The sequence below is a fragment of the Panulirus ornatus genome, chromosome 19 (genome assembly GCF_036320965.1).
Source record: "Panulirus ornatus isolate Po-2019 chromosome 19, ASM3632096v1, whole genome shotgun sequence".
Taxonomy (NCBI): Eukaryota; Metazoa; Arthropoda; class Malacostraca; order Decapoda; family Palinuridae; genus Panulirus; species Panulirus ornatus.
Genome location: NC_092242.1, coordinates 54393789 through 54418512, shown reverse-complemented (window position 1 = coordinate 54418512; position 24724 = coordinate 54393789). Strand labels below are relative to the sequence as shown.

General features: G+C 48.5%; 1 protein-coding gene across 2 annotated transcripts in view; it reads right to left on the bottom strand.

Annotated features, from left to right (window-relative positions):
• LOC139755504 (uncharacterized) overlaps positions 1-24724 on the bottom strand; it is a 77948-nt gene that overhangs the window by 11861 nt on the left and 41363 nt on the right. The window contains exons 4-12 of one of the 2 annotated variants that reach the window (XM_071673857.1): positions 20528-20641; positions 20120-20323; positions 19565-19707; positions 14577-14721; positions 13172-13302; positions 11200-11359; positions 5681-5959; positions 2743-2858; positions 1432-1612 (exon numbers count right to left, since the gene is read on the bottom strand). In XM_071673857.1, the coding sequence (XP_071529958.1) occupies positions 1432-1612; positions 2743-2858; positions 5681-5959; positions 11200-11359; positions 13172-13302; positions 14577-14721; positions 19565-19707; positions 20120-20323; positions 20528-20641 (1473 nt within the window). The remainder of the gene's footprint in view (positions 1-1431; positions 1613-2742; positions 2859-5680; positions 5960-11199; positions 11360-13171; positions 13303-14576; positions 14722-19564; positions 19708-20119; positions 20324-20527; positions 20642-24724) is intronic. The other variant, XM_071673858.1, reaches the window with a different exon arrangement.

Genomic DNA, 24724 nt, shown 5'->3' with positions numbered 1-24724 from the left:
ATATATATATATATATATATATATATATATATATAAATATATATATATATATATACGAATAAAGAGAATATGAACGCGCACCTTCATAGAACATACAAAAATCCAACAGCCAGGATCGAACCCGGGACCCATGTGCCACAGGCGGGAATGTTACCGCGTTGTGCAGTTGTACAGTTAGGTTCGGTAAAATGCTATCTGCTGGCTATGTGCGCCTGTTGGGAAATAACTGGTGTAGACCCCATTGCTCACCAACGGGAGACGAAGGGTATTCGAGTACATAGTATTCGAACAGTTATTTCCTATTAGCCAGGCCCATAGCCTAGCGGTAGCATTCCCGCCTGTGGCACAGGGGTCCCGGGTTCGATCCTGGCTGTCGGAGGTTTGTATGTGATATATAAATAAATATATATATATATATATATATATATATATATATATATATATATATATATATTCGTCCGCCGTGCGAGATGAAGGAGACTCGTGTGGAAAAGTGTACATGACAGTGGGTGTGTGCACGTATAGAGGGGCACCACACAAGTGTGACAGGACGTCAAGTGTGAGAGCTGAGTATTGTTGTGATGATCTATAGCACTAGTGTAAGGCCTTCTAGGGTATTTCTCTATTATCTAGGAGTCAGTACCTTAACCTTGGTTTAGTAGAAATGCTTCCAGCTTGACTTCCAAGGGTCAGGTCAAAGGCCGTCTCAGCTATAGAAAAAAAAAATCCAGAAGTGTAAAGACAGCGATATCTCTGGCCAGAGAATGGTGGGTGAAAACAGGGTTGTGTGTGTGTGTGTGTGTGTGTGTCTGGGAGGGGTAGCAGGGGGAGAAGGTGAGTGTCTATAGGTCACAAGACAAGACTATTTGACGGAGAATATTGCATGTTCAAGACTGACAGTTGCAATGTTTACATTTAACTATATGGTATAGAGAATCCTATATGGACTCCCACAGTGGACACTTGCTAACAAAATGTCATCTAACGTAATAAATACGCGATGATTGACAGCTCTGCTGGACGACAACAAGTTACTACCAACACCACGAAATATTATGTTTATTAACATTCACGGGCGTTGCTTACACGCCTAATCCATATCAATGACACAGAACACACTACCAGACCTGTCTATCTGCAAGAACAATATGTTTTATTTGTGGCCATCTAATAAACAGTTCACACTTCACTCTACAGTGTTACCAGCTCAGCTGACATCAACATACTAGGTATGTAAGTGCTCGCGAACACCTATGGTCGAGTGCACACTACCGCAGCCTACCTGCATGGCCTGGAAGGTAACGTGCCTGTCCTGCAGGTCTCAGAAGACATACCAGGGGCTGGGAGGTGACGGGTGGCGTGCTAGGTATGTCCTGCAGGTGTCGGCAGTCACACGGTGTGTGTGTGTGTGTGTGTGTGTGTGTAACGTACCTGGGGATGACTCGGCCGTGCTGGCGGTGTAGGCTGACACCAGCACGGGCTGGGAGGTGACGGGACCGTGCGTCACGTACACCTTGATCTGGTAGCTGGTGCCCGCGTCCAGGCGGCTCACGTTGAATGTGGGGCGGTTGGAGGTGATGTTGGCGAACAACGTCTGGTTCTCGAAGTATACCTGAGGAGAACGGCCACACGACCTTGCACATTATGTGCTCATGAACGAAGGTAATGACGGGATAAAGATGAACTTTATATGTTATGGCAGCTTGTGTATTGGCGTGTGTACTTGTATATTCCTTAACCTATAAGTCCACATGTGGATATGTGTCTGGATCTGTGTGTCTTCCACTAACGGGAAATCCTCATGCGAGTCATAAGGTAATGCACAAGATTCCTACAGGTTGTTATACTGGTCCCCTTCGTATCTTTGGCTACAGCGGGGGCATTCGGAACCTAGTGGTGCGTGGAGACTAATTCCGTTGCGCTGGTCGCTCCCTAAAGGTTATTGATACACACTGGCTCGAACAATGAAAAAGGGAACTTTGAGTGTTGTTGCAGACTACCTACGAACAGTGGGGTTGGAAAGTAACACAGAACAATTGTAATGTGGACGTCCTAAAATGATGTCAGGACAACTGTGTTGTGGACGTCCTAAAATGATGTTAGGACAACTGTGTTGTGGACGTCCTAAAATGATGTTAGGACAACTGTGTTGTGGACGTCCTAAAATGATATAAGTTAACGGTGATACGAGACAGCTTGTGCTTTTAATTTTTTTAAGTGCTCTAAATTTTCTAAGTTCGCTGTGCGAGATAAAGGAGACTCGTGTGGAAAAGTCTACCTGACAGTGGGTGTGTGCACGTATAGAGGAGCACCACACACAAGTGTGAAAGGACGTCAAGTGAGAGAATGAGTATTACTGTGGTGATGTATAACACTAGCGTAAGGCCTTCTAGAGTATTTCTCTAGCATCTAGGAGTCACTAGAGATGCTTCCGACTTGACTTCAAGAGTCAGGTCAAAGGTCAGTAGTATCGATGGTCAGCTAAAGATGAAGGTGTAGATGGTGTTCGATGGTGTCTCAGTGAACATGATTGCGATTAATATAAATACATCGATTTCGAACAATTTCTAACCTGCGTTGCTTCATGATTATAACTGCATCTCGGTGTAAAATAAAAGTGTTAAGAACAAGATTAATGAAGAAAGGATACTGATGGATAAAGCGAGGGAGAGGGAAGGACAACATGAGTTACCTGTGGGTAGAAGAGGCTGGGGAGAGGGGCAGGTCGGGCCGCCAACATACCTCGGCTGTGTAGAGCGCGGTGGCGTGAGGCGGGAGGCGGGTGGTGTGGCAGGCCAGGCTGAGCGACGTGCTGCTGATGTTGGCCACGGTGCATGACGACCGAGGCACGGCCACCTCTGTCGGGAGGCAAGCGACACAACGATTAGCACACTTCCAATCACCAGGTACCGCCAGCACCCCACCGTAAGTCATGCTACCGACATTCCAATTATACGCAGTGATGCACTCACGGTCAGGGTGCGTGTGCTACTGTCCTATCACTGTCTGGGTGTTTGTGTCGTCATCCAATCATCCTCAGGGAGTTTATGTGGTCCAATCATCGTCTGAGGAGCTGTACTGCCAATCACTGTCAGGATGTTTGTACTGTCCAATCACTGTCAGAGTGCTTGTGTTGTCCAATCACTGCCAGGATGTTTGTGCTGTCCAATCACTGTCAGGATGCTTGTGCTGTCCAATCAGTCAGGGTGCTTGTGTTGTCCAATCACTGTCAGGATGCTTGTGTTGTCCAATCACTGACAGAGTAACTATGTTGTCAAGTCATTTTCAGGGTGTTTGTGTTGCCCAATCAACGTCAGTTATGTGGTCTAATCATCGTCAGGGAACTTGTGTCAGGATGCTTGTGCTGTCCTTCATGCCTCGTCAGCGTACTTGTGTTGCTGTCTGATCCCGGCCTGGGTAGCTGTGCTGTTAAGTGGTGACCCTAGCGGTCAACCGTGATGCAGGTCCCTGGTTCACCCCGGGACCCTGACCGGCGGGTGTGTGCCCTTGAGCACGAAGCTGCACGTCCCTTGAACACGGCGGTGCAGCTCTAAGATGTGATGGCATTCCCTTTGACCTGAGAGTCAGGTTAAAGGCCAGGGGATCAATCCCAAAGGTGACGCACCGTCAAGCACAAAGGTTGAATCGTCGTGCTCAAAGGTCGTACCGTTGCGTTCAAGGGTCATATCGTCGTGCTCACGGGTTGTCCGTCCAGTTCAAGGGTCGTACCAATGAACTCAAGGGTCGTACCGTTGAACTCAAGGTCGTACCGTTGGGTTCATGGGTCGTACAGTTGAACTCAAGGGCCGTACCGTCGTGCTCAATGGTCGCACCGCTAAACTCAAGGGTCGTACAGTCGAAATCTAAGGGTTGTATCGTTGAACTCAAGGTCGTACCGTTGCGTTCAAAGGTCGTACAGTTGAACCCAAGGGTCGAACCGTCGTACTCAAGGGTCGCACCGTTGGAACTCAAGGGGTTATGGAGGTGTCTGTCGGTAATGCAAGAATTCGACGCTGAAACTGAAGCCATGACTGTAGTTAATGATGCGGACCCGAGAGTCAATAATACCCAGGACCCTGGGTAAAACTTCACCCTGGATGACTATCAGGTGGTTCGACAGAAAAGGAGACTACGAGATGCGGGCGACAGCGAGCGAGCGCTTACGGCATCTCGTAGTGAGAGGAGTGAATATGAAAAGAATACCCATTAGAGAGAGAGAGAGAGAGAGAGAGAGAGAGAGAGAGAGAGAGAGAGAGAGAGAGAGAGAGAGAGAGAGAGAGAGAGAGAGAGAGAGAGCTTTGACAATGTTACTAAAAGAGACCGGGTGTTGGTGCTAGGAGGGGATCTGAATTCAAGGGAGTCATGCAGCTGCTGAGAGAATAACTGGGGCGTGTAAATCAAAATGCGGAAACAGCTGGTTGAGTTGTGTGATGCAAGAGGCATGGTGCTCGGGGTACATGGTTTAAGAAAAGGTTCAAACATCATTATACGTGAGTGAGTGTGGCTTGGGCTCAAGTGCTAATCAATAGGTATGCAAGGGAGAGCTTGTTCGACGTGAACGTGCTGAGTGGGACCGCAGGTGGAATCACATAATTTCTGGGTAGTGGTGGTGAGGGTGAAAGTTGGTATGGGGTGAGGTGAGGGGTTAAGGCGGAAACGACACAGCTGTGAAAAAAAGTGGTAAAAGTATGTAAGCTTGGGTAACTGTCCACTGTACGGAGATGCCAAGAGAGACTGAATGAAGAGTGGCTAAAGGTGAGAGTAAATCATACTATGGGATTAAAAGCCATTTGGGGAAGCAGCGCTTATAAGTGTGGGTGAAGTGAGTGGCATGCGGAGGGTGAGTTGTGGACGTATGAGGAAGGGAGTGAGTGGCAGTGTGAGAAAGTTATATTGCTCAATAGAAAAGAGGAGTCTGGAATGTACGTGCAGGGAAGGAGTGTGAATGACTGACAACAGTACAAGAAAAAGTGGGAAAAGGTCACGAGCTTAAAACAAGGGTGAAGAGATTATTCTATCTCTTAAGAGAAAATAAAAAAAATGTTTTAAAAGGAGATGACCAGTGGGAGGAGAAGACGACACAAAAATGAAGACGATGACGTGAAAACGAGATGGGAGTGAGAGTACTATGAAGGTCAGCTGAATGTGTTACATGGTCGAGTCAGAGCGGGGCGCGACGTGAGAATCATGAAGAATGGAAGTGAAACACACACAAGGTAATGAAAGCCATGCACAAGATATGTGTGAAAGACGTCATTCCTGCATGGGATTGCAGATGAGCTTCTTAAGAAAGAGGATGAAGGTGTTGATCATAATAGTCAGTCAGGCTGTTCGACGTATGTACGGCAGTTAGGTACAATATATATATATATATATATATATATATATATATATATATATATATATATATATATATATATATATAGTATACCTAATCGCTGTTTCCCGTGTCAGCGAGGTAGCGCTACGAACAGACGAAGAATGGCCCATCCACTCATATATATATATATATATATATATATATATATATATATATATATATATATATATATATATATATAAACGCCCATACACGCACATATACATACACATACATATACACACATACTAGCTTGCCTTCATCCATTCCTGTCGCTACCCCGCCACACAGGATAAGCGTTTATCAAGTGTTAAGGTTCACCTTTGACGGAGAGTCTGCAGGGCTGGTCTTGGGTGCCCATCTCGTTGACGCCCCAACACGACAAGGTCCTGTCCTCGCCGCCGTGCAAGGGCTGCACCGTCAAGTGTGCCGACTCGCGCTCTGTCCCCCCGCTTACCGGAGTGCTGATGACGTCATCGCCGTTCTTCCACTGCCACTGGATGGATCTGACAGGCGGATGTGACGTCACTGTGCAAGTGATGTTGATTGGCTTGTCATGGATGAAGTAAGTGGTTAGTGATGTTAGACATTCTGGTTTATCTGTTGAGTGAGAGAAAATACAAAACAGAGTCCCGCAGATACAGCGTCGTTAACATACACCTGACTCAAGGCACGGCAAGTGATGGTGGGGGAGGGAGGGAGGGAAAAATACCTTCCCGACATCACAAATAAAATCCCCACAGAATGTAAATAAAACCACTGGGGGTGTCATTAGGACCCCTTGTCTCGTGGGCCGTAATCAAATGGGTTCCAGCGGCCGTAAATCTGACCCAAAATGGACAGGAGAATAACATGAACAGCTTTGGTCTGAAAAGCCCCATGTGTCACCTGTGTTTATGAGAGACATGGTGTATGTAACTGTGTTACCCCCCCGTTACGAGGTGTTACACGAAGGTCCTATTACAGGGTGTGCATGCTCCCTACTTAGCCAAACTCTTATGTCTCACTGCAGTGGTCATCCTGGACGTCCTGCTACAGTGGGTATCCTGCCTTATGATGTCTTACTGCAGTGGTTATCCTGCCTTATGATGTCTTACTACAGTGGTTATCCTGCCTTATGATGTCTTACTGCAGTGCTTATCCTGCTTTATGATGTCTTACTACAGTTTTTTTTTTCTTTTTTTACTATTGCCAGTTAGTCTTGTGAAGTGAGGGAAGGTCTGTCTACAGGTGCTGTGCTGGGATGTATGTTTGTTGGCAAACCGACCTAACTACATGTTGATAGTGAAAGAAGTTGTTAATTGGAAAAAGTGTATGGGCACTGTAAGAGGAAGATTGAAGATTAGATTGCTGACAGCATAGTTAGAAATAAGTTAGGAGATGGCAGTTAGATGATGTTTCGGATATAATTGGATTTCCGACTTGGATTGCCGACTTGGACACAGCGACCTTCCAGCACCGCTCACCTTCCAGTGCGGCCTGTCGCACGGGAGCAATGGGCAACCCTGCCAAGGCGTCCACCACCCCGTCCGACAACCCGACCTCAGGAACTGGTACCTGCCATTGGGAGCCACGGGAGAAAAGCCTAATCCCGCACACCCCAAGCCAACAAAGGGGAGATGACCTTACGCCTGCCTGGTGGCCGACACCAGATGTACAAGGCAGGCTCCGATTTTTAACCTGTGCTCTTGGACCACATCCTGTAAAGGGAGTGAGTCCAGGTTAGGGCTTTGACCGTGCACACCTCAAGGTCCCGGTATGTCAGCCCTAACCCTCTGAGAGCACTCGCGCTTTCTTGACACCATGCACCACGCCAACTTAGGGTGGCAGATGTTACGTGCACGGTGTCTTTCCCGGTGTATTCCCGTACGCCTTGTAAGACTTCCGGGGTACCGTAGTAGCTGCACTTGTATTGGTGTGCAGCTGAAAGCGGGAAGTGAACCCCAGAGACCTGCGTATCGATAATATAGGCCTCTGTGCCTTTGGAAGCCACGATGTCCGGCTTCCGAAAGGACCCCACAATCGGAATGCGTGGCTCGCAGGACACCTCATAACCCCTCTGTCTCAGTCGCCCGGCCAAATAGGGCGATGTGCCCGAGCGTACCTGGCTTCTGACAGGTGTCACAAAGGCCGTTGATCTCGGGCCGGCCTCTGGACGCCCTGGCAGGGGTGGGTGATGCGCCTATCCGCACTTGGACAGCCTTCACATAATCAGCACCCGACAGGAAACGGTTCCCGCTATTCACCCATCTGCTCACCTGAGGCACAGCGGCAGATGGAGCAAGAGCCGCACCGTCGACGGTACTGACCAGGTTAGCCCTCCATACATGCTGGCGTTCGGACTTACTACCCGCCTGTCGACCAGCAATGCATGCGGGTCCAGACCAGCGCTGCAGCTTGCTCAACACTGCAGGCTCCCGGACAGCCGCCTGAATCAGTGGGTCGGTCGAGGTGAGTAGTTTTTCGAACCGCGCTTGTTTATTTAGCCGGACGGTTGAAACAAAGTCTGGTATACCCAGCCCACCATCTCCAGTTGCCGAGTAGAAGAATGCACAGGGCACGTCATGGGCTAGGCGCAGCCAGCGGCGGACCGCCACTCGAACTTGCCTGTCCATGCGTGCTAGCTGAGTCTTAAATACTTCCCCCAACACCAGTCGATGCATGAGCTTGGGCATCAGATGCTCCACAAGCAACGCAATCCGCTGTTGAGGTTTTAGAGGGGCTCTGGTGATGTTTTGGAGCCCCTCTTCTAGCAGAGCCCCGTAGGACTTACGCCGACCCCCGGCCCCGACAAGAATCCCGAGGTACTTGTATTCGTCCTCAGCACTCATGGATCCGACAGCGCTGCCCAAGACTTGGAACGTCCTGTTCTTATTGACGTACCAAGTCTTGCGCTTGCCGTCGACCTCCATGGTGAGGGTACGACACCCCCCTGGATTAACCTGAAGCCCACCCCCCGCGAGGGTCGCAGCCATCACGTTCATTGCCTTCTGCAAGCCAGTGGGCGTCTGCGCAACCAGGACCAAATCATCGGCAAAAGCCAATGCTGACACTTTTTGGTCGCCCAACTTAACCCCCACACCGGTCTCCTTCACCCTTGCGATTCCCTCGTCAATCACAAGGTTGAAGAGAATCGGTGATAATGGCTCTCCCTGTTTGACCCCACGAGTCATATTTATCTTGTCCGACATCCCGTTGCTGTCTTCGATGTTAGTGAAGGCTCGGTCATACGTCGACATAATGTATGTCCTGACGAGGGCTGGGATGCCCTTCCGCGACATGGCCCGCTCGATAGTGCTATGATTAACACTATCGAATGCTTTGGCCATGTCGAGGAATGCCAGGTGCACACCGTGGGCGTGTGCCCGCGCACGACCGACGATCGCATCCAAGATCGTGAGGTTCTCAAGGCATCCGTCCACTGGAACGAATGCCTTTTGAGCCTCATCGATCTGGACGAGGCTCGAGATGCGGCTGCTCAGGATTTCATGGAGCAGGCGGACTACGGCACAGGAGATGGTGATCGGCCTGTAGTCCTTGGGTTCGGTTGGGTCGGGTACCTTAGGTATCAGCACCGTTCTATTAGCCTTCAATGGCTCTGGTAACGAAGACGTAGCTATCCAGAGGTTGAACATTTTGGCCAGAACCCTCGGAGGAATGGACTTCAGCAATCGAGTCGACATTCTATCAGGTCCAGGAGGAGATGTTCTAGTGGCTTTGAGGTGGTGTGCTACCTCGTTACGGTTATGATCTCTGCTAGTTGTTCACATGTTTGGTCAAAATCGGTAATGGCACGTTCATCCGGCTCAGATGGTCGAGAGAAGAGAGCCCCCCAGAAGGGACTGAGGTGTTCCGGCCCAACCGAAGTTGGCGGTACCTCCCAATCGCCTTTGAGCACTTGTCCAGCAGCCAAAGATATATTCTCACGATAGAGTCTCTGTACTTTGCGGTATTGCTCTCTTCTAAGCCGGGTTCCACGCAAAGGAGCCTCCTCCGCGCGGCGTACGCGGCCAGAGTTCGCCGACTGCCTTGAACCACCTCCACCACGATTCGGGCGGTCTTCGCGCGAGTTACAGGAGCTTAGCCTTCGTGATGCGTGCTCTGCAACTGCCCTGGTTGCGGCGAGGCTGTCACCCCGACGCAAATGGTCGAGGGCTCCATTTGGGACGTCCTCGCCTCACGATAGACTTGTGGGGACGAGTAGTAATGCGTCGAAATAAGCGACAGTCTCCGCCACAAAAGAAACAATTGATTGGGATTGGGGGACCCGCGGAATGGCTGGGACGGATAAAACCGTGGGAGTAATCTCACCACTGGGTTCCGCACACACGTACATCCCTGTACGTGGTGCTTCCCCCGGGGTGCCACTCCGCGTGTTGCTTCGCTTTGTGGCTGGGACGCGCCTCTCAATCGGCGCACCATCCAGCACCTCGCTCTCACCAGTTTCGTGGAGGAGGCTTAAGTTCAAGGTCAGTTCCTGAACCCTGGTCTTATACGACGCTTTGCGTCGGAGACCTTTGATCGCTTCGACCGTCCTAGAAGGGACAATCTCCCGCAACCGCTGGTTCAAGCCCTGCCCGGCAACTAGTGAGGGACCAGCTGCCATCCCGGCCTCAGCCCTAGCGAGGAGCTCAATCTCCTCGTCAGACCACCGAGTCTTGGATACAACGTGCCTGGTAGCCAGCTCCTGGTGGAAGGAGCCGGCATGTGCCTGCCTTACGTGGACCCTACGGCCCCGAAAGCTGGCGAAGGTCTTCCCACAATGTGGGCAAGAGGGTGAACGGTCGTCGGCCGCTCCCTCATGGCTGTTGCTGGTACCCGACATACCAACAGAGGCTGGTACGCTATTCCTAAGGAATGGGTTGTGCGTGACGGGTACCACGAAGCGAAAACCCGTGACAACGGTAGACGCTCGGCTTTGGTCGCACAGTGCTGCCGCCCGAAGGAAGCACGGGACTGCAGTCAGACGATGGACACTGCCGCTGTGCTCGAGTCCTGGGGATTTCCCTTTGGTAGTTGCCCTACTATCCCAGTAAACGAAGCTGGACAGCTTCCGACTCTCAGCTGTTGGCTGGTATGTACTGGATAATCAACCAACGGAGCTAGGGCTTAAAGTGCTCAATCCCTCGAGTTACTCCGCTTTTAAGGATTTATAAAAGCGAGTGATAATCCGACGCGACTCTAAGAGAGTCTTACTGCAGTGGTTATCCTGCCTTATGATGTCTTACTGCAGCGGTTATCCTGCCTTATGATGTCTTGCTACAGTGGTTATCCTGCCTTATGATGTCTTGCTGCAGTGGTTATCCTGCCTTATGATGTCTTACTACAGTGGTTATCCTGCCTTATGATGTCTTACTACAGTGGTTATCCTGCCTTAAGATGTCTTACTACAGTGGTTATCCTGCCTTATGATGTCTTACTACAATGGCTATCCTGCTCTGTGGTGTCTTATTACCTCACTGTAGCAGGTGTTTGGTGAGATATCATGAAAATCCTTAATATAACATGTACAGTGTAATATATCATCGAAATATATCATGTCAGCAGCCTGGCACGACAGCATACACAAGGCCTTTGCTAACAAGTTACACACACACACACACACAGGCACACACAAGAAGCCCCGCTGGATGTAATGTTTATACTCAGTTACGACAGACGTACGAGGTAGCGTTACTTATGACTAAAACATAAAGTGTTAGCAGCCGGGCGGGATAGCATATGAAAAGCCTATCCGAATATGCCACACACACAGACACACACACACACACAGTCAAACACTGGATGTGATGTTTATACTCAGTTACGAAAGACGTACGAGGTATCTATAGAATGTTTACATTTTATCCTCAGTCGGACGGGAGCACTGACGACCCTGGCCAGTGGGTTGGCGGCGCCGCAGCGGTACTGTCCCGCTTGCTGCCGCCGGACGCCTTGCAGGACGAGGGAGTCGCCGCTCATCACCACCCCACCGCTCACGTTCTGCGCCGCCACCTGGCCCTGACGGCAGGACACCACACCTCAGTTCCTCAAGGTCTGCAGTACAGTTCTGTGGACTTGGATTATGCACCGAGCCCTGGGATCCAAAGGAACCATGATATAACATTCTGAGGGTCAGAGATAGTGCCACAACCTGAAGTAGATGTCTTGGGGTTCTGTGAAGTCGGGGGCGGGGCATGAGAGGCCCAGGAGGCGAAACTGAGACATTATGACGTGGGTGAGGTTCACTGTAAGACACGGGGGTTAGTGTGGGCGGGAGGAATACCTGTGGCTTGGGGGAGGAGGACCTGCAACATGAGAGAGGGACATCTGACAACAATGAAGCCCAGGGGCGGCGCTGGACACAATGTACCTCAGGAGGACGACTTGTGGCTCATATCAGGTACTTCCTACACGAAAGGAGACGTGACCTTAAGAGAGGGATGGAAACTGGTTATGGATGAAGTCCTACAGCTCAGGAGGACGACATGAAGCAATGAAGGAAGTCCTATATCTTACGAGGAGGACATGAGGCTATGGGGAAGTCCTACAGCTCAGGAGGACAACATGAGGCTATGGAGAAGTCCTACAGCTCAGGAGGACGACATGAGGCAATGGAGGAAGTCCTACAGCTCAGGAGGACGACATGAGGCTATGGAGGAAGTCCTGCAGCTCAGGAGGACGACATGAGGTTATGGAGGAAGTTCTACAGCTTAGGAGGACGACATGAGGTTATGGAGGAAGTTCTACAGCTTAGGAGGAGGACATACAGCTATGGAGGAAGTCCTGAAGCTCAGGAGGAGGACATACGCTCATGAGGTGGGGCTGTATTTCGGGAGGGAGATGTACATCTCAGGACGGGAACCTGAGAACCAGACTTCCGGACAGAAATGATGGTCACAGCTCAGAGTGGGGACCCGTATACTGGGATGGGAGATTCGCAACTCAAGAGGGGAAACTGCCGTTCAGGTGGGTGACATGCAACTCCGTCGGGAGGGAAGGTGAATTTAAGGAAGCAAATCATGGTTTAGGTGATTCTAAGACAGAAAGAAGACCTCAGTCTTGTGTGACTGAATCATGTGCATCAAAAGGAGGAGTCGGAATTTCAAGAGGATGAAATGAAACCAAGAAGGGAAATCAGGAGGGGAAAACTGAGGCTAGGGAGAGGAACATGAACCTCAGGAGGGAAGGAAAACACTAAGAAGGAATGGATGAGACTCAGCAGGTAAACATGAAGCTTAGTAAAGGGACATGAAGCTCAGAGCAAAAAACGAACCCCAATGAGTCAGATAAGATAAAGTGAATATTTAGGGGAATATGAACAACACAGGGGGTCATGAAACTCATGAGTGGTACTGGCTCTGTTGGGTTTATGGTTCACAGGAAACATTGCAATCTTATAACCAGACGTTGAGGCTTGTGACTAAGAACTGAAGCTTATAACCAAGACTTTGAAGCTTATAACTACTTGAAGCTTATAAGTAAGACACGAAGTTGATAACTAAGACTTTGAAGCTTATAACTATGACTTGAAGCTTACAACTAACACACGAAGTTCATAACCAAAACTTTGAAGCTTATAACCAGACTTGAACCATACAATCAAAACAAAGCTCATAACCAAGACATGAAGCTTGCATAACCAAGACTTGAAGCTTATATAACCAAACTTTGAAGCTTATAATTAAGACTTGCAGCTTATGACCAAGACATGAGGCTTATACCCAAGACGAACCTTGTATAACCCAAACTTGAAGCTTATAACCAAGACGTGAAGCTGAAACTGGTGACGTACAGGACTGAGAGCATTACTTGAGGAGGGAGATAACTCACCTGGTGGAACCAGGTGATGGGTGAGGCGGGCGGGCTGGCGGACACGGTGCAGGTGAAGTACACGTCAACTCCCTCCCTCAGCGACTCCGGCTGGAGGGAGCGGCCGAGCGAGAGCGACACCGATGGAGGGTCTGGCAACAAACACCACCACGGTGAACAAGCAACACGTGAATGAGGCAACGTCATCACAAAATGTAAATCTTGATGAAGCAGAAATCATTCCAAATATATTCCCACTGTAAGAAGTACACATCCCAACATGATAAATGAATGATGAATGACTGAAGCGTTTCTGTACAACAGGAATACGTGACGGTACACACTGTGAGGGCTGGAGGTTACTGTCCTGCTGGGGGGGTCACGTGTCCAGCACCCGGGACACAGCCAGCATGTGTGGCAGGGTAACCACACACACACACACACACACACACAGGCTACAGTGACCTAAGGAGTCGATATGTACAGTGGAATCCGGTGAGTGACAGGAGGGTCGAACCTGGGTGTGTGTGTGTGTGTGTGTGTGTGTGTGTGTGTGTGTGTGTGTGTGCGTGTGTGTGTGTGTGTGTGGTGGGCACGTGTGTGTGGCTGGGGTCCCCGACAGTGAGGAGCGTGATGGTGAATATTTCAAGCTCTGAGATATTGACGGACGCTCTATTCCATCAGGAATCAAGACAGGATCTGATCCTTTTCCTCCACGGCCATCGGACCTGCTGTGGGCAGCCAAACCCCATAAATGGTAGGTCTATGGGTGGAACTTGAGTGCACCTTCAGAACTTGAGTGGCTGTCCAGAACTTGAGGTGATCATAAAGTTCTATACTGTCAAAAGCTACGGTGAACGACCAAAACTTGTGTGTCAAGCCAGAACTTACAATGTATGGCCAGAACTTAAGTGTCAAGCCAGAACTTACAATGTATGGCCAGAACTTAAGTGTCAGGCCAGAACTTACAATGTATGGCCAGAACTTAAGTGTCAGGCCAGAACTTACAATGTATGGGCAGAACTTACAGTCAGACCAGAACTTACAATGTATGACAAGAACTTAAGTGTCAGGCCAGAACTTACAATGTATGGCCAGAACTTAAGTGTCAGGCCAAAACTTACACGTGGTGCATGGCCAACACTTTCAGTGCAAGGCTAGTTCTTATAGTGTGTGGCTGGAACTTACAGTGTGAGGCCAGTACTTACAACGTGTGGCCAGTACTTACAGTGTGTGGCCAGTACTTACAACGTGTGGCCAGTACTTACAACGTGTGGCCAGTACTTACAGTGTGATTAGTAATTAGTGTATGGCCAGTACTTACAGCGTGTGGCCAGTAATTAGTGTGTGGCCAGTAATTACCGCGTGAGGCCAGTACCTACAGTGTGTGGCCAGTACTTACAGTGCATGGCTAGAACTTACTTACAGTGTACAGTGAGGGTGGTGGTGTTGGAGAGGCGGGCCCCGTGCAGGGTGGGGTTGGTGGCCGTGCACGACACCTCTATGTTGTTGTGGGCGCGCGTAACGTTCACCGCCAGGCTGGACCACGTCATCGACCCCTCCACCACGCTCTGTAGGGCACGTCCGATCAACACTCTGGCACTAATCATTATTATTACTATCATAATCATCATTACTATTAATTATCATTAGTCAATTATCATTATCATTATAATTATCCCACGACCAATGTCTATGAAGAAGTTTCGGCAGCCCATGGCTGCGCCGCCTCCAGTACTATGGAAATACACACTCCCTTGGAGTGAGAAAGTTCTTGGACGAAGACAATATTCCCAATGATACAGCCTAGCCTAGGTTTTTTCACTAGCGGTGACACCTCATGCAGGTGGAGTCCGGTAACACCGATATACAAGTCTTTGAAAGATGCAAATGAGCAACAAGAGGTTACAGCAACTTATTTTATGCCGCAAACTTGTAAAATATGTAAGTAAATAAGTCCTTTTTACGGTAAGAGCTGTAGATGACCGTATGATGAGGTAAACCACGAAGCTGTGACTGTGGTCAGTACAGAGGATTTTACAGAGCGATGCGACAGTCGAGAAAGTTCTAGAAATGGGTCTCCAGCTGCGTAGAACTCCCTCCCCGTACGGAACAAGAGATGGAACCCCACGATTGTAGTAGAACTCCCTCCCCGTACAGTACGAGAGACGAGACCCCACAAGTGTAGAACTCCCTCCCCGTACGGAACAAGAGATGGAACCCCACGATTGTAGTAGAACTCCCTCCCAGTACAGTACAAGCAATCACGTACATAAGTGTACACGCTGTGCAATATGTGCATCACGTTGGTCACAACTGGTGACACTGTGCTCTGGATCTGCCTCGATCAATTGTACTGTACATAATTCAGTCAGCGTGAGATGTGCAGGACCACGTTCTCGTCCTCAACACAACACGTCCCTCGACCCATCATACTACACGGGGGAGCGAGTTCTACACTCGTGGGGCCCCATCTCTTTGTACTGTACGGGGAGGGGGTTCTACACTTGTGGGGTCTCGTCTCTCGTACTGTACGGGGAGGGAGTTCTACTACAATCGTGGGGTTCCATCTCTTGTACTGTACGGGTTGGGAGTTCTACACTTGTGGGGCCCCATCTCTTTGTACTGTACGGGGAGGGAGTTCTACACTTGTGGGGTCTCGTCTCTCGTACTGTACGGGGAGGGAGTTCTACACTTGTGGGGTCTCGTCTCTCGTACTGTACGGGGAGGGAGTTCTACTACAATCGTGGGGTTCCATCTCTTGTACTGTACGGGTTGGGAGTTCTACACTTGTGGGGCCCCATCTCTTGTATTGTACGGGATGGGAGTTCTACACTCGTGGGGCCCCATCTCTTTGTACTGTACGGGATGGGAGTTCTACACTTGTGGAGCCCCATCTCTCGTACTGTACGGGGAGGGAGTTCTACTACAATCGTGGGGTTCCATCTCTTGTACTGTACGGGGAGGGAGTTTTACACTCGTGAGGTCCTATCTCTTGAACTGTACGGGTTGGGAGTTCTACACTCGTTGGGCCCCATCTCTCGTACTATACGGGAAGGGAGTTCTACACTTGTGGGGTCTCGTCTCTCGTACTGTACGGGGAGGGAGTTCTACTACAATCGTGGGGTTCCATCTCTTGTACTGTACGGGTTGGGAGTTCTACACTTGTGGGGCCCCATCTCTTGTATTGTACGGGGAGGGAGTTCTATACTCATGGGGCCCCGTTTTTGATGATATAAAAGTACTTCTTTACTTCTAACATTTATTTTTGCTTAATTTCCTGTTAAGGCATTTGGTTACTCTATCTTCACATCCTTCGAAGACCTGACTCCGTCGCCAAACAGGTATAGATACTTGAGATTTATGATCAAGTCACCCTTTACTCTTCTTCCTTCCAAGGATGGGTAAATTAATGGCCTCTAACCTCTCTCACTGTGATTTAGTTCCCTCAGTTCGGATATAATTTTTCTCGTCCTTCTCTAGACCTTCCTCTGTGATTTCTTTAAGCCGTATTTAATGTAGTGACCAAACCTGAGAAACATATATTAGTGGGATCTATTTCCAGCTATGAATAGCATCCTGAACCTTTCTTTATCTATGGACTTAAATGTTATTTCTAATATTTTCTAGCAGACAGTTTCTGTCCTTTACATCCCTTTCTAGGTGAAGCTCTAGCGTCAGGTCACGTACAATGTTGACTCCCAAATCCACCTTAACACCCTCCTGCAGCTTATACTGAACTCCACAATATTCTCATCGAGGCCTTCTTTCGCCGAGTCCCATCCTCTGTGCTTTAAATTTAAAGCTGGTATGAAGATCATCAACCATTAACCAGACCAACTTTGGATTTTGTCTACGTCCCCTTGTAAGCTGATGCAATCCTCACCATTCACTACTTCCCTCGTGACCTTAGCATCGTCACCCGCGAACATAATCAGGTCCTTCCCTCTGGCAAGTTACTGAACTATATCATGAAGGGGAATGTACCCAGACCCCAGCCCTGCAACACGCCACCGGAAGCCACAGCCCATTTCGAAAAGGAACCTCTGTCTAGCGTCTCCTGTTGTTGCCTTCTGCCGAGGTAATTTCTATTGTAATTTTCATTCTGCCCCATCGTGTTCCCCTACTTTGAAGAAAAAGAATTGATCGCCCAGTGCTTGAGAAGGATTACACTGCAAGACAAAACCCAAAATAGTTGGAAGTATAATGATGAAACCCCGAGTCCAACAACAGACAGGAGAGGACGCCAGATTCCAGAGCCTGGGTACTGAGCAATGCACCTCTAGGTCTCAGTGTTGGAGTCATTAGCGTCCCTCAGGGCTCAGTGTTGGAATCATTAGGGTCTCCTAGGGCTGTGTTGGAATCATTAGGGTTCCCGAGGGCTCAGTGTTAGAATCATTAGGGTTCCCGAGGGCTCAGTGTTGGAATCATTACGGTTCCCGAGGGCTCAGTGTTGGAATCATTACGGTTCCCGAGGGCTCAGTGTTGGAATCATTACCGTCCATCAGGGCTCAGTGTTGGAATCATTAGGGTTCCCGAGGGCTCAGTGTTGGAATCATTACGGTTCCCGAGGGCTCAGTGTTGGAATCATTACCGTCCATCAGGGCTCAGTGTTGGAATCATTAGGGTTCCCGAGGGCTCAGTGTTGGAATCATTACGGTTCCCGAGGGCTCAGTGTTGGAATCATTAGGGTTCCCGAGGGCTCAGTGTTGGAATCATTACGGTTCCCGAGGGCTCAGTGTTGGAATCACTACGGTTCCCGAGGGCTCAGTGTTGGAATCATTACGGTTCCCGAGGGTTCGGTGTTGGAATCATTACGGTTCCCGAGGGCTCAGTGTTGGAATCACTACGGTTCCCGAGGGCTCAGTGTTGGAATCACTACGGTTCCCGAGGGCTCAGTGTTGGAATCATTACGGTTCCCGAGGGCTCAGTGTTGGAATCATTACGGTTCCCGAGGGCTCAGTGTTGGAATCATTACCGTCCATCAGGGCTCAGTGTTGGAATCATTAGGGTTCCCGAGGGCTCAGTGTTGGAATCATTACGGTTCCCGAGGGCTCAGTGTTGGAATCATTACCGTCCATCAGGGCTCAGTGTTGGAATCATTAGGGTTCCCGAGGGCTCAGTGTTGGAATCATTAGGGTTCCCGAGGGCTCAGTGTTGGAATCATTACGGTTCCCGAGGGCTCAGTGTTGGAATCATTACGGTTCCCGAGGGCTCAGTGTTGGAATCATTACCGTCCATCAGGGCTCAGTGTTGGAATCATTAGGGTTCCCTTGGGCTCAGTGTTGGAATCATTAGGGTTCCCTTGGGCTCAGTGTTGGAATCATTAGGGTCCCCGAGGGCTCAGTGTTGGAATCATTACGGTTCCCGAGGGCTCAGTGTTGGAATCACTATGGTTCCCGAGGACTCAGTGTTGGAATCACTATGGTTCCCGAGGACTCAGTGTTGGAATCATTACGGTTCCCGAGGGCTCAGTGTTGGAATCACCACGGTTTCCGAGGGCTCAGTGTTGGAATCATTACGGTTCCCGAGGGCTCAGTGTTGGAATCACTACGGTTCCCGAGGGCTCAGTGTTGGAATCATTACGGTTTCCGAGGGCTCAGTGTTGGAATCATTAAGGTTTCTGATCTACACACACGACCTGCCAGGGGAAGTAGATCAAACCTGTATACGTGTTTGCTGATGATGCTAAGATCATGAAAGTCGCACAAACCAACAATGTCGGTGAAATGCCACATACAACAAAGACGTAGGTAAGATGGCCGGAGAAATGGCTAATTGAATTCAACCCCACAAAGTGCTGGATCCTGACGACGTGAAGGGGTTGAAGACTGCTGAGTGACCGTGAGAGCTTAGGGGCCCGTAAGTATGTCATCCATGGATGAACTACGAGGCAGGAGTGATTTGATCAATACTTTCAAGTTCTCCAACCAGTTTCGTGATGTCAACAGAGAGAGAGAGAATGTTCTTCGCAAGATGTGATCACGCAAGAAGCAGAGACCATTCAATGAAACATGGTCAGAAATTGGTTACAAAATGATGTGAAACAAGTCTTTATACCGTAGACCACAGTGCCAGAGGCTTGCTGGACTCTTTCGCTCTTGTATCTAAAGTTCTACGAAGGAAAAATGGACTGACAGGAAAAAAAGTGAAGATAGGGAAGCAATAGCCTGATAATTGAGGATAAATAAGACAGAAAGTAAGTCCAGCAACCCTGACACGGAAGGTATGAGATGGCTCCCGCCACTACTGCAACACTCGCTTAAGTCAGGAGGGGAGTGCTTTCCTGGTCGGGTGCTGGCCACAACCTCCCACCTCCGTAAACTTTGGTGTCCCCAGTCCCCTCACCTGTGTGCGGCGGTGTCCCACCACCCTCACCAGCAGCAGCTACACCTGAGCACCTCATCCCCTCACCTTGTGGCCATGGATGGCGGTGCCGTTCAGGGTCCAAGAGAGGGTCGGGGGCGGGTTGGAGCCGACGGAGGTGCAGCGCAGGAGTGCCTGGCGACCCACCACCACGGGACCCGGGTTGACGATGCTCACCCTGGAAGGCATCACTGCACCGCCGTCATACACACAGTAGTAATGCACCACTCACCTACCTACCTACCTCTACTCTCACACTCATGTCTACAGAAACAGATATAATGCCTTTATGACATGGTCATATGTGGTTGATTCTGACCTTCCTCTCACCTTTATCATCTTTCTCCCTCTCTCTCTCTCCCTATCTGTCTATTTCTCCCTCTCTCACACTATACCTCTCTCTCCATATTCCTCTCTCTCTCTCTCTCTCTCTCTCTCTCTCTCTCTCTCTCTCTCTCTCTCTCTCTCTCTCTCTCTCTCTCTCTCTCCTTCTCATGTACCTCCATATCCCTTTCCTCTTTTTTTCTCAGTCTCCGTCTCCCTCACCTGTCTCTCCCTCCCTCCCTCCCTCTCCTGTCTCTCTACCTCTCACCATGAACTCACGCAACATCTGTATGTGGACGGAGGCCGAGGCAGGCTCCGCCAGGCGCGTGTTGTTGGCCGTACAAGTTAAGGTTTTGTCGTGCCAACTGCGGGAGATGTCCTCGATCACCAGGTCATTCTGGACCTGACCTGGCGCCGTCACCTCCCTCGAACTCTTGAGCATCCTCTTGCCCAGCCACCAGGTCAGGACCGGAGGCGGCCAACCTAACCAGGAAACAAGCCAACGTAAATAAAAATGACTTCCACGGGAAGCACAGACGTTCTACTGTGGACCATTCAATGAATTATTTATCCATTTAGCAAGAAAATCACCTTTACGTAAATATTTGAATAATCACAATACTTCGTCATTATTCCGGTGTATAATATCGTCATGAGCCAGGCGAGGACAAGGGACCTGCAACTTACCGTGGCGGGAGAGACAGGAGACGTGGATGGTCTGGCCAGCGTGGTAAGGGCCCAGGACGCCCTTCCTGGCAGGCCCCAGCTGGCCTTCCACGATCTCCACGCTCCTCACCGGCTCTGTAACAGTCACACTCACACTGTTCAGTCAAATACTGGCTGTACACGTCACACATGCAGGCTACAGGCGGCCAAGCGAAACAGCCACCACCACAGGCAGGTGAGACGGGCTAGGTTAATTTCATACGAATGTGAAGAGTGGCTGAGAATGGGTCATTCTAAGGTATTTACAGTGGCCGAGAATGGGTCATTCTAAGGTATTTACAGTGGATGAGAATGGGTCATTCTGAGGTATTTACAGCGGCCGAGAATGGGTCATTCTAAGGTATTTACAGTGGCTGAGAATGGGTCATTCTGAGGTATTTACAGTGGCCGAGAATGGGTCATTCTAAGGTATGATATTTACAGTGGCTGAGAATGGGTCATTCTAAGGTATTTACAGTGGATGAGAATGGGTCACTCTAAGGTATTTACAGTGGCCGAGAATAGGGTCATTCTAAGGTATTTACAGCGGCCGAGAATGAGTCATTCTAAGGTATTTACAGTGGCTGAGAATAGGTCATTCTAAGGTGTTCACAGAGTCCCTCATGAGCTGTTGTGCACCATAAGACTTGGAGGAAATGTGATAACAACCCAAGACGGAAGTCGTTGTAAAGCTTCTTAAGCTTCTCCGGCCGCCTCACTAGTGACAACCTGACCTTGGTCAAGGGCGGGTGTCTCCGTCGTGCTCACTCCCTCGTACACTGAGGTCAACACATCATTACCGCGATGCTGCCGTGCCTGCTCCGTGTGCTCCCATATGTTCATACAGCAGTTTCTTTTCAAGAATGACGGCCAATCTGGATACAGTGTATTTCTAGTGGTATGTATGATGGTTTGTTAGAGATTAATGAAAGTAGAGGAGGCGACAGAAGGTATTAAATGGGTGCAGGGGGTGTGATGATGAGGCGGGATGCGTGTTAGCAAGGGCCAGGCAATTCTGAGAGGAGGAGACAGAGGTCACGAGCCAAGACAGGTAAGTCAGAACACTAGGAGGATTGAGGTAAGGAACGCGTGTGAGAGTAGCGACAAGTTCCGTGCAGTCAGGAGCAGATAGAAGCCTACGGCAGGAAGGAGAGACACGAGAACAGCGACCAGCACTGGGTGGTGGACGACGAACTGCATGATGAACTTAAAACTTATTCTTCTCGGAGGATACTCTTCGGCGAGGCACCTGACGCAGAATATTGCAATAGGAAAAAGAGAGGAGGTTGTGTAACCTGTGAGCTAGGCCTGAGAACGATAGATAAGAGAGATAATACAGATAGGAACACTAGCACGTAGGGTAATGGTTCTGCCAGCAGGTATATAAAACAAAATTATGGGACGAGGAAGATTTGAAGAGATCCCTGGCACAGACGTACACCTCTCACTAAAAAAAAAGTTTAAGACAAGTTGCGGGGAAGCTATGAGGTGGATTACATTCAGGTTAACAGCCATCAGTCAGGTCACAGGAGGAAGTCTGGCTACCAGGTGAAGGAGGTGTCGGTCAGGCCGCGGGAGCTAGGCTCAGGGGAAGCTGGTGAAGCTACGATGCAGCCACGAGAGAGATCAAGAGGAACAGAGAGAGAGTTGTATGTCAAGACTCCCTAATATTCACTGTGTAAGCTACAGTTTTCTATACCAACACCACAAATGTAAATATAAAAAGCAGAATGAACACACACAGGAAACGGACTCTGTACCAAGATACAAAGGAGTGATGGTCTCTGCTCCAAGCCAGGCAGGGAGAAATGGACTCTGTTCCAAGACATAGAATAACCAACATCTGGATCAATGCAGCAGATGTTCATTTACCGAGAGGAGCAGAGGTTCCAGGACATAATGGTTTCAGTGGATATATTACATTAGGGAAATGTCGTATACTCGTATGTTAATGAGGGAATAAATAACACCTAGTCACTTGAAACTGATGTCCAGACATGTCATTTGCTGCGTATTGAATTAACTGGTACGATGACAGCAATTTTGGAAGCAGTATATCAACACTGAAAGTACCACAATGAAAAATATATTACTTCAAGAAAATGGAAACAGTACATAAACACTGAAAGTACCGCAATGGAAATCATATTCCTTTACCTGAGAAAATTAAATGTTAAAATACAAAGAAAGAATGATTGTAGGAGATTTTACGAACCTTACCACCAGCTGAGATTTCTTAAAAGGTAACCATGAGCGAAATACGAAATGCTTACAGAGAGTACTGCCTTATGAAATGCAATGAGTTATCATGACCCACTGTAGGGGAAATCTACCCGAGATACAGTCGTAACCACAGGTGGCGATCTCTTGTAAGAATCACTGAAAAGTTTTGTAACAATACCCACAATACAGTCACCAGGTTTACCGTTAATTTCCCCTCTAATATAATATAATATATATATATATATATATATATATATATATATATATATATATATATATATATATATATATCCTTCCTTCTTTTGGAAAAAAGAAAAAGGGGGCCAGGGGAGGATATTCCCTCAAAGGTACAGTCCTCTGTTCTTGACGCTACCTCGCTAACGCCGGAAATGGCGAATAGTATGAAAAAATTATATATATATATATATATATATATATATATATATATATATATATATATATATATATCAATAATAACGTTACTCTAAGTGTTTACTTAACAATGCCGGAACTTTAACGACAAAAGAATCCTTATCTAACGTTATACGATTCTATTCAGTGTTCACAATCGGAGGTTGATCACTTATATGCCATCCTCACAAAACCCATCACGAGCAACAAACTAAAATGATTCACAAGAAATTCAAAGTCAAAATGGACTTTAAAAACATTGGGAAAAAACCAGCCTAACTTGGCCAGCTGGTCCTGATGGCCTGGCTCCTCGAACACCGAAAGAAGGAGAACCGACAGAAGGCATTTCCAATTCCTATAATATTCAATACACGTAACTACTGTGAGATGGGGAGTTGCCATATGACTTGAGAGTGTGGGAAGGTAATACCAGCTCACAACTTGAGGCTCACGTGAACCTGCATCACTTGCCTGGCTTTATATACCTAACGACCAAATTACCAGGGCTTTTGTCCAATTACGACCAATCTGTATAATTGAGAAAATAGGTCAAAAACTATAACTTTCACACATAAATCCGTAAAAATAGGTAAAAAACAACCCATAATCACGTTGCTACAGTCAAAGTTGAAGCAAATCTGCAAAGAAAACTGAGCTCTGGCTAACTGAAGAAAACTTAAAATTTTTGGCCAAGGTTGCAGCGGCCATCTTGGCTTGTGATGGGGGTTGCCAGACGTAGTTTTGGAGAGAAACTATCCAAAGACGATACCTGTCGAGTTTATTTCCACTTCACCCATCTTAAGGGAAATCTGGTGATTTCTTTTATGACAGACCCCTTATTTCCACCTAGAAATATTAGCAAAAGTTTATCAAACGACAAATCTAAAAAAGAAAAATTACATTACGTGTGAAGCAATTTATCATTCTTTGGCTGAAGTTGAAATCGGACTCAGGTCCACCTTAACATCAAGTTGTTGTGGCTACGTGAAAGAAATTTCTCTTTCTTAATTTCCTGCGGCCACCTTGGATGATAGTCGAGGTTGTCGGACACATATCTGAGGGGATTCTTCACGTCTACTTTGATTCAAGATTAGCACAACAGCTCTGAGAAAAAGGTGGGAGGTGAGAGGCTCACACACGCGGCCATTTTGGATGGTGATCGGAGTCTGACCAGAAGCCAATCGGACACGGGAGTTTTTCGTGACCATTCTTCCTTAATTCAGACAAGCCCAGTTGTGTTAGAGGAGAAAACTGAAATGATGTGACAGACTGAAGGGACTATCTTCAGTAACGAGGGCAATGCCGGCTGGCTGGTTGGTCGGGGTCAACAGTATCATTTCCCTGGAGAGGAACGAACGAAGGACGACCATCCCAGCCAAGTCTGGTGTCTGTCCAGTGTTCACCCGCGCGGGAGAATGTGAGGTAGTGGGCAGACACCGGACGAGAACGACTGACACCAGCGACAAGCAATGGCAAAAGCTCTCATGGTCTTTGGTCAGGATGGCTCTTAAAAAGGAGACATACGTATTTCGTCTTATTCATCCA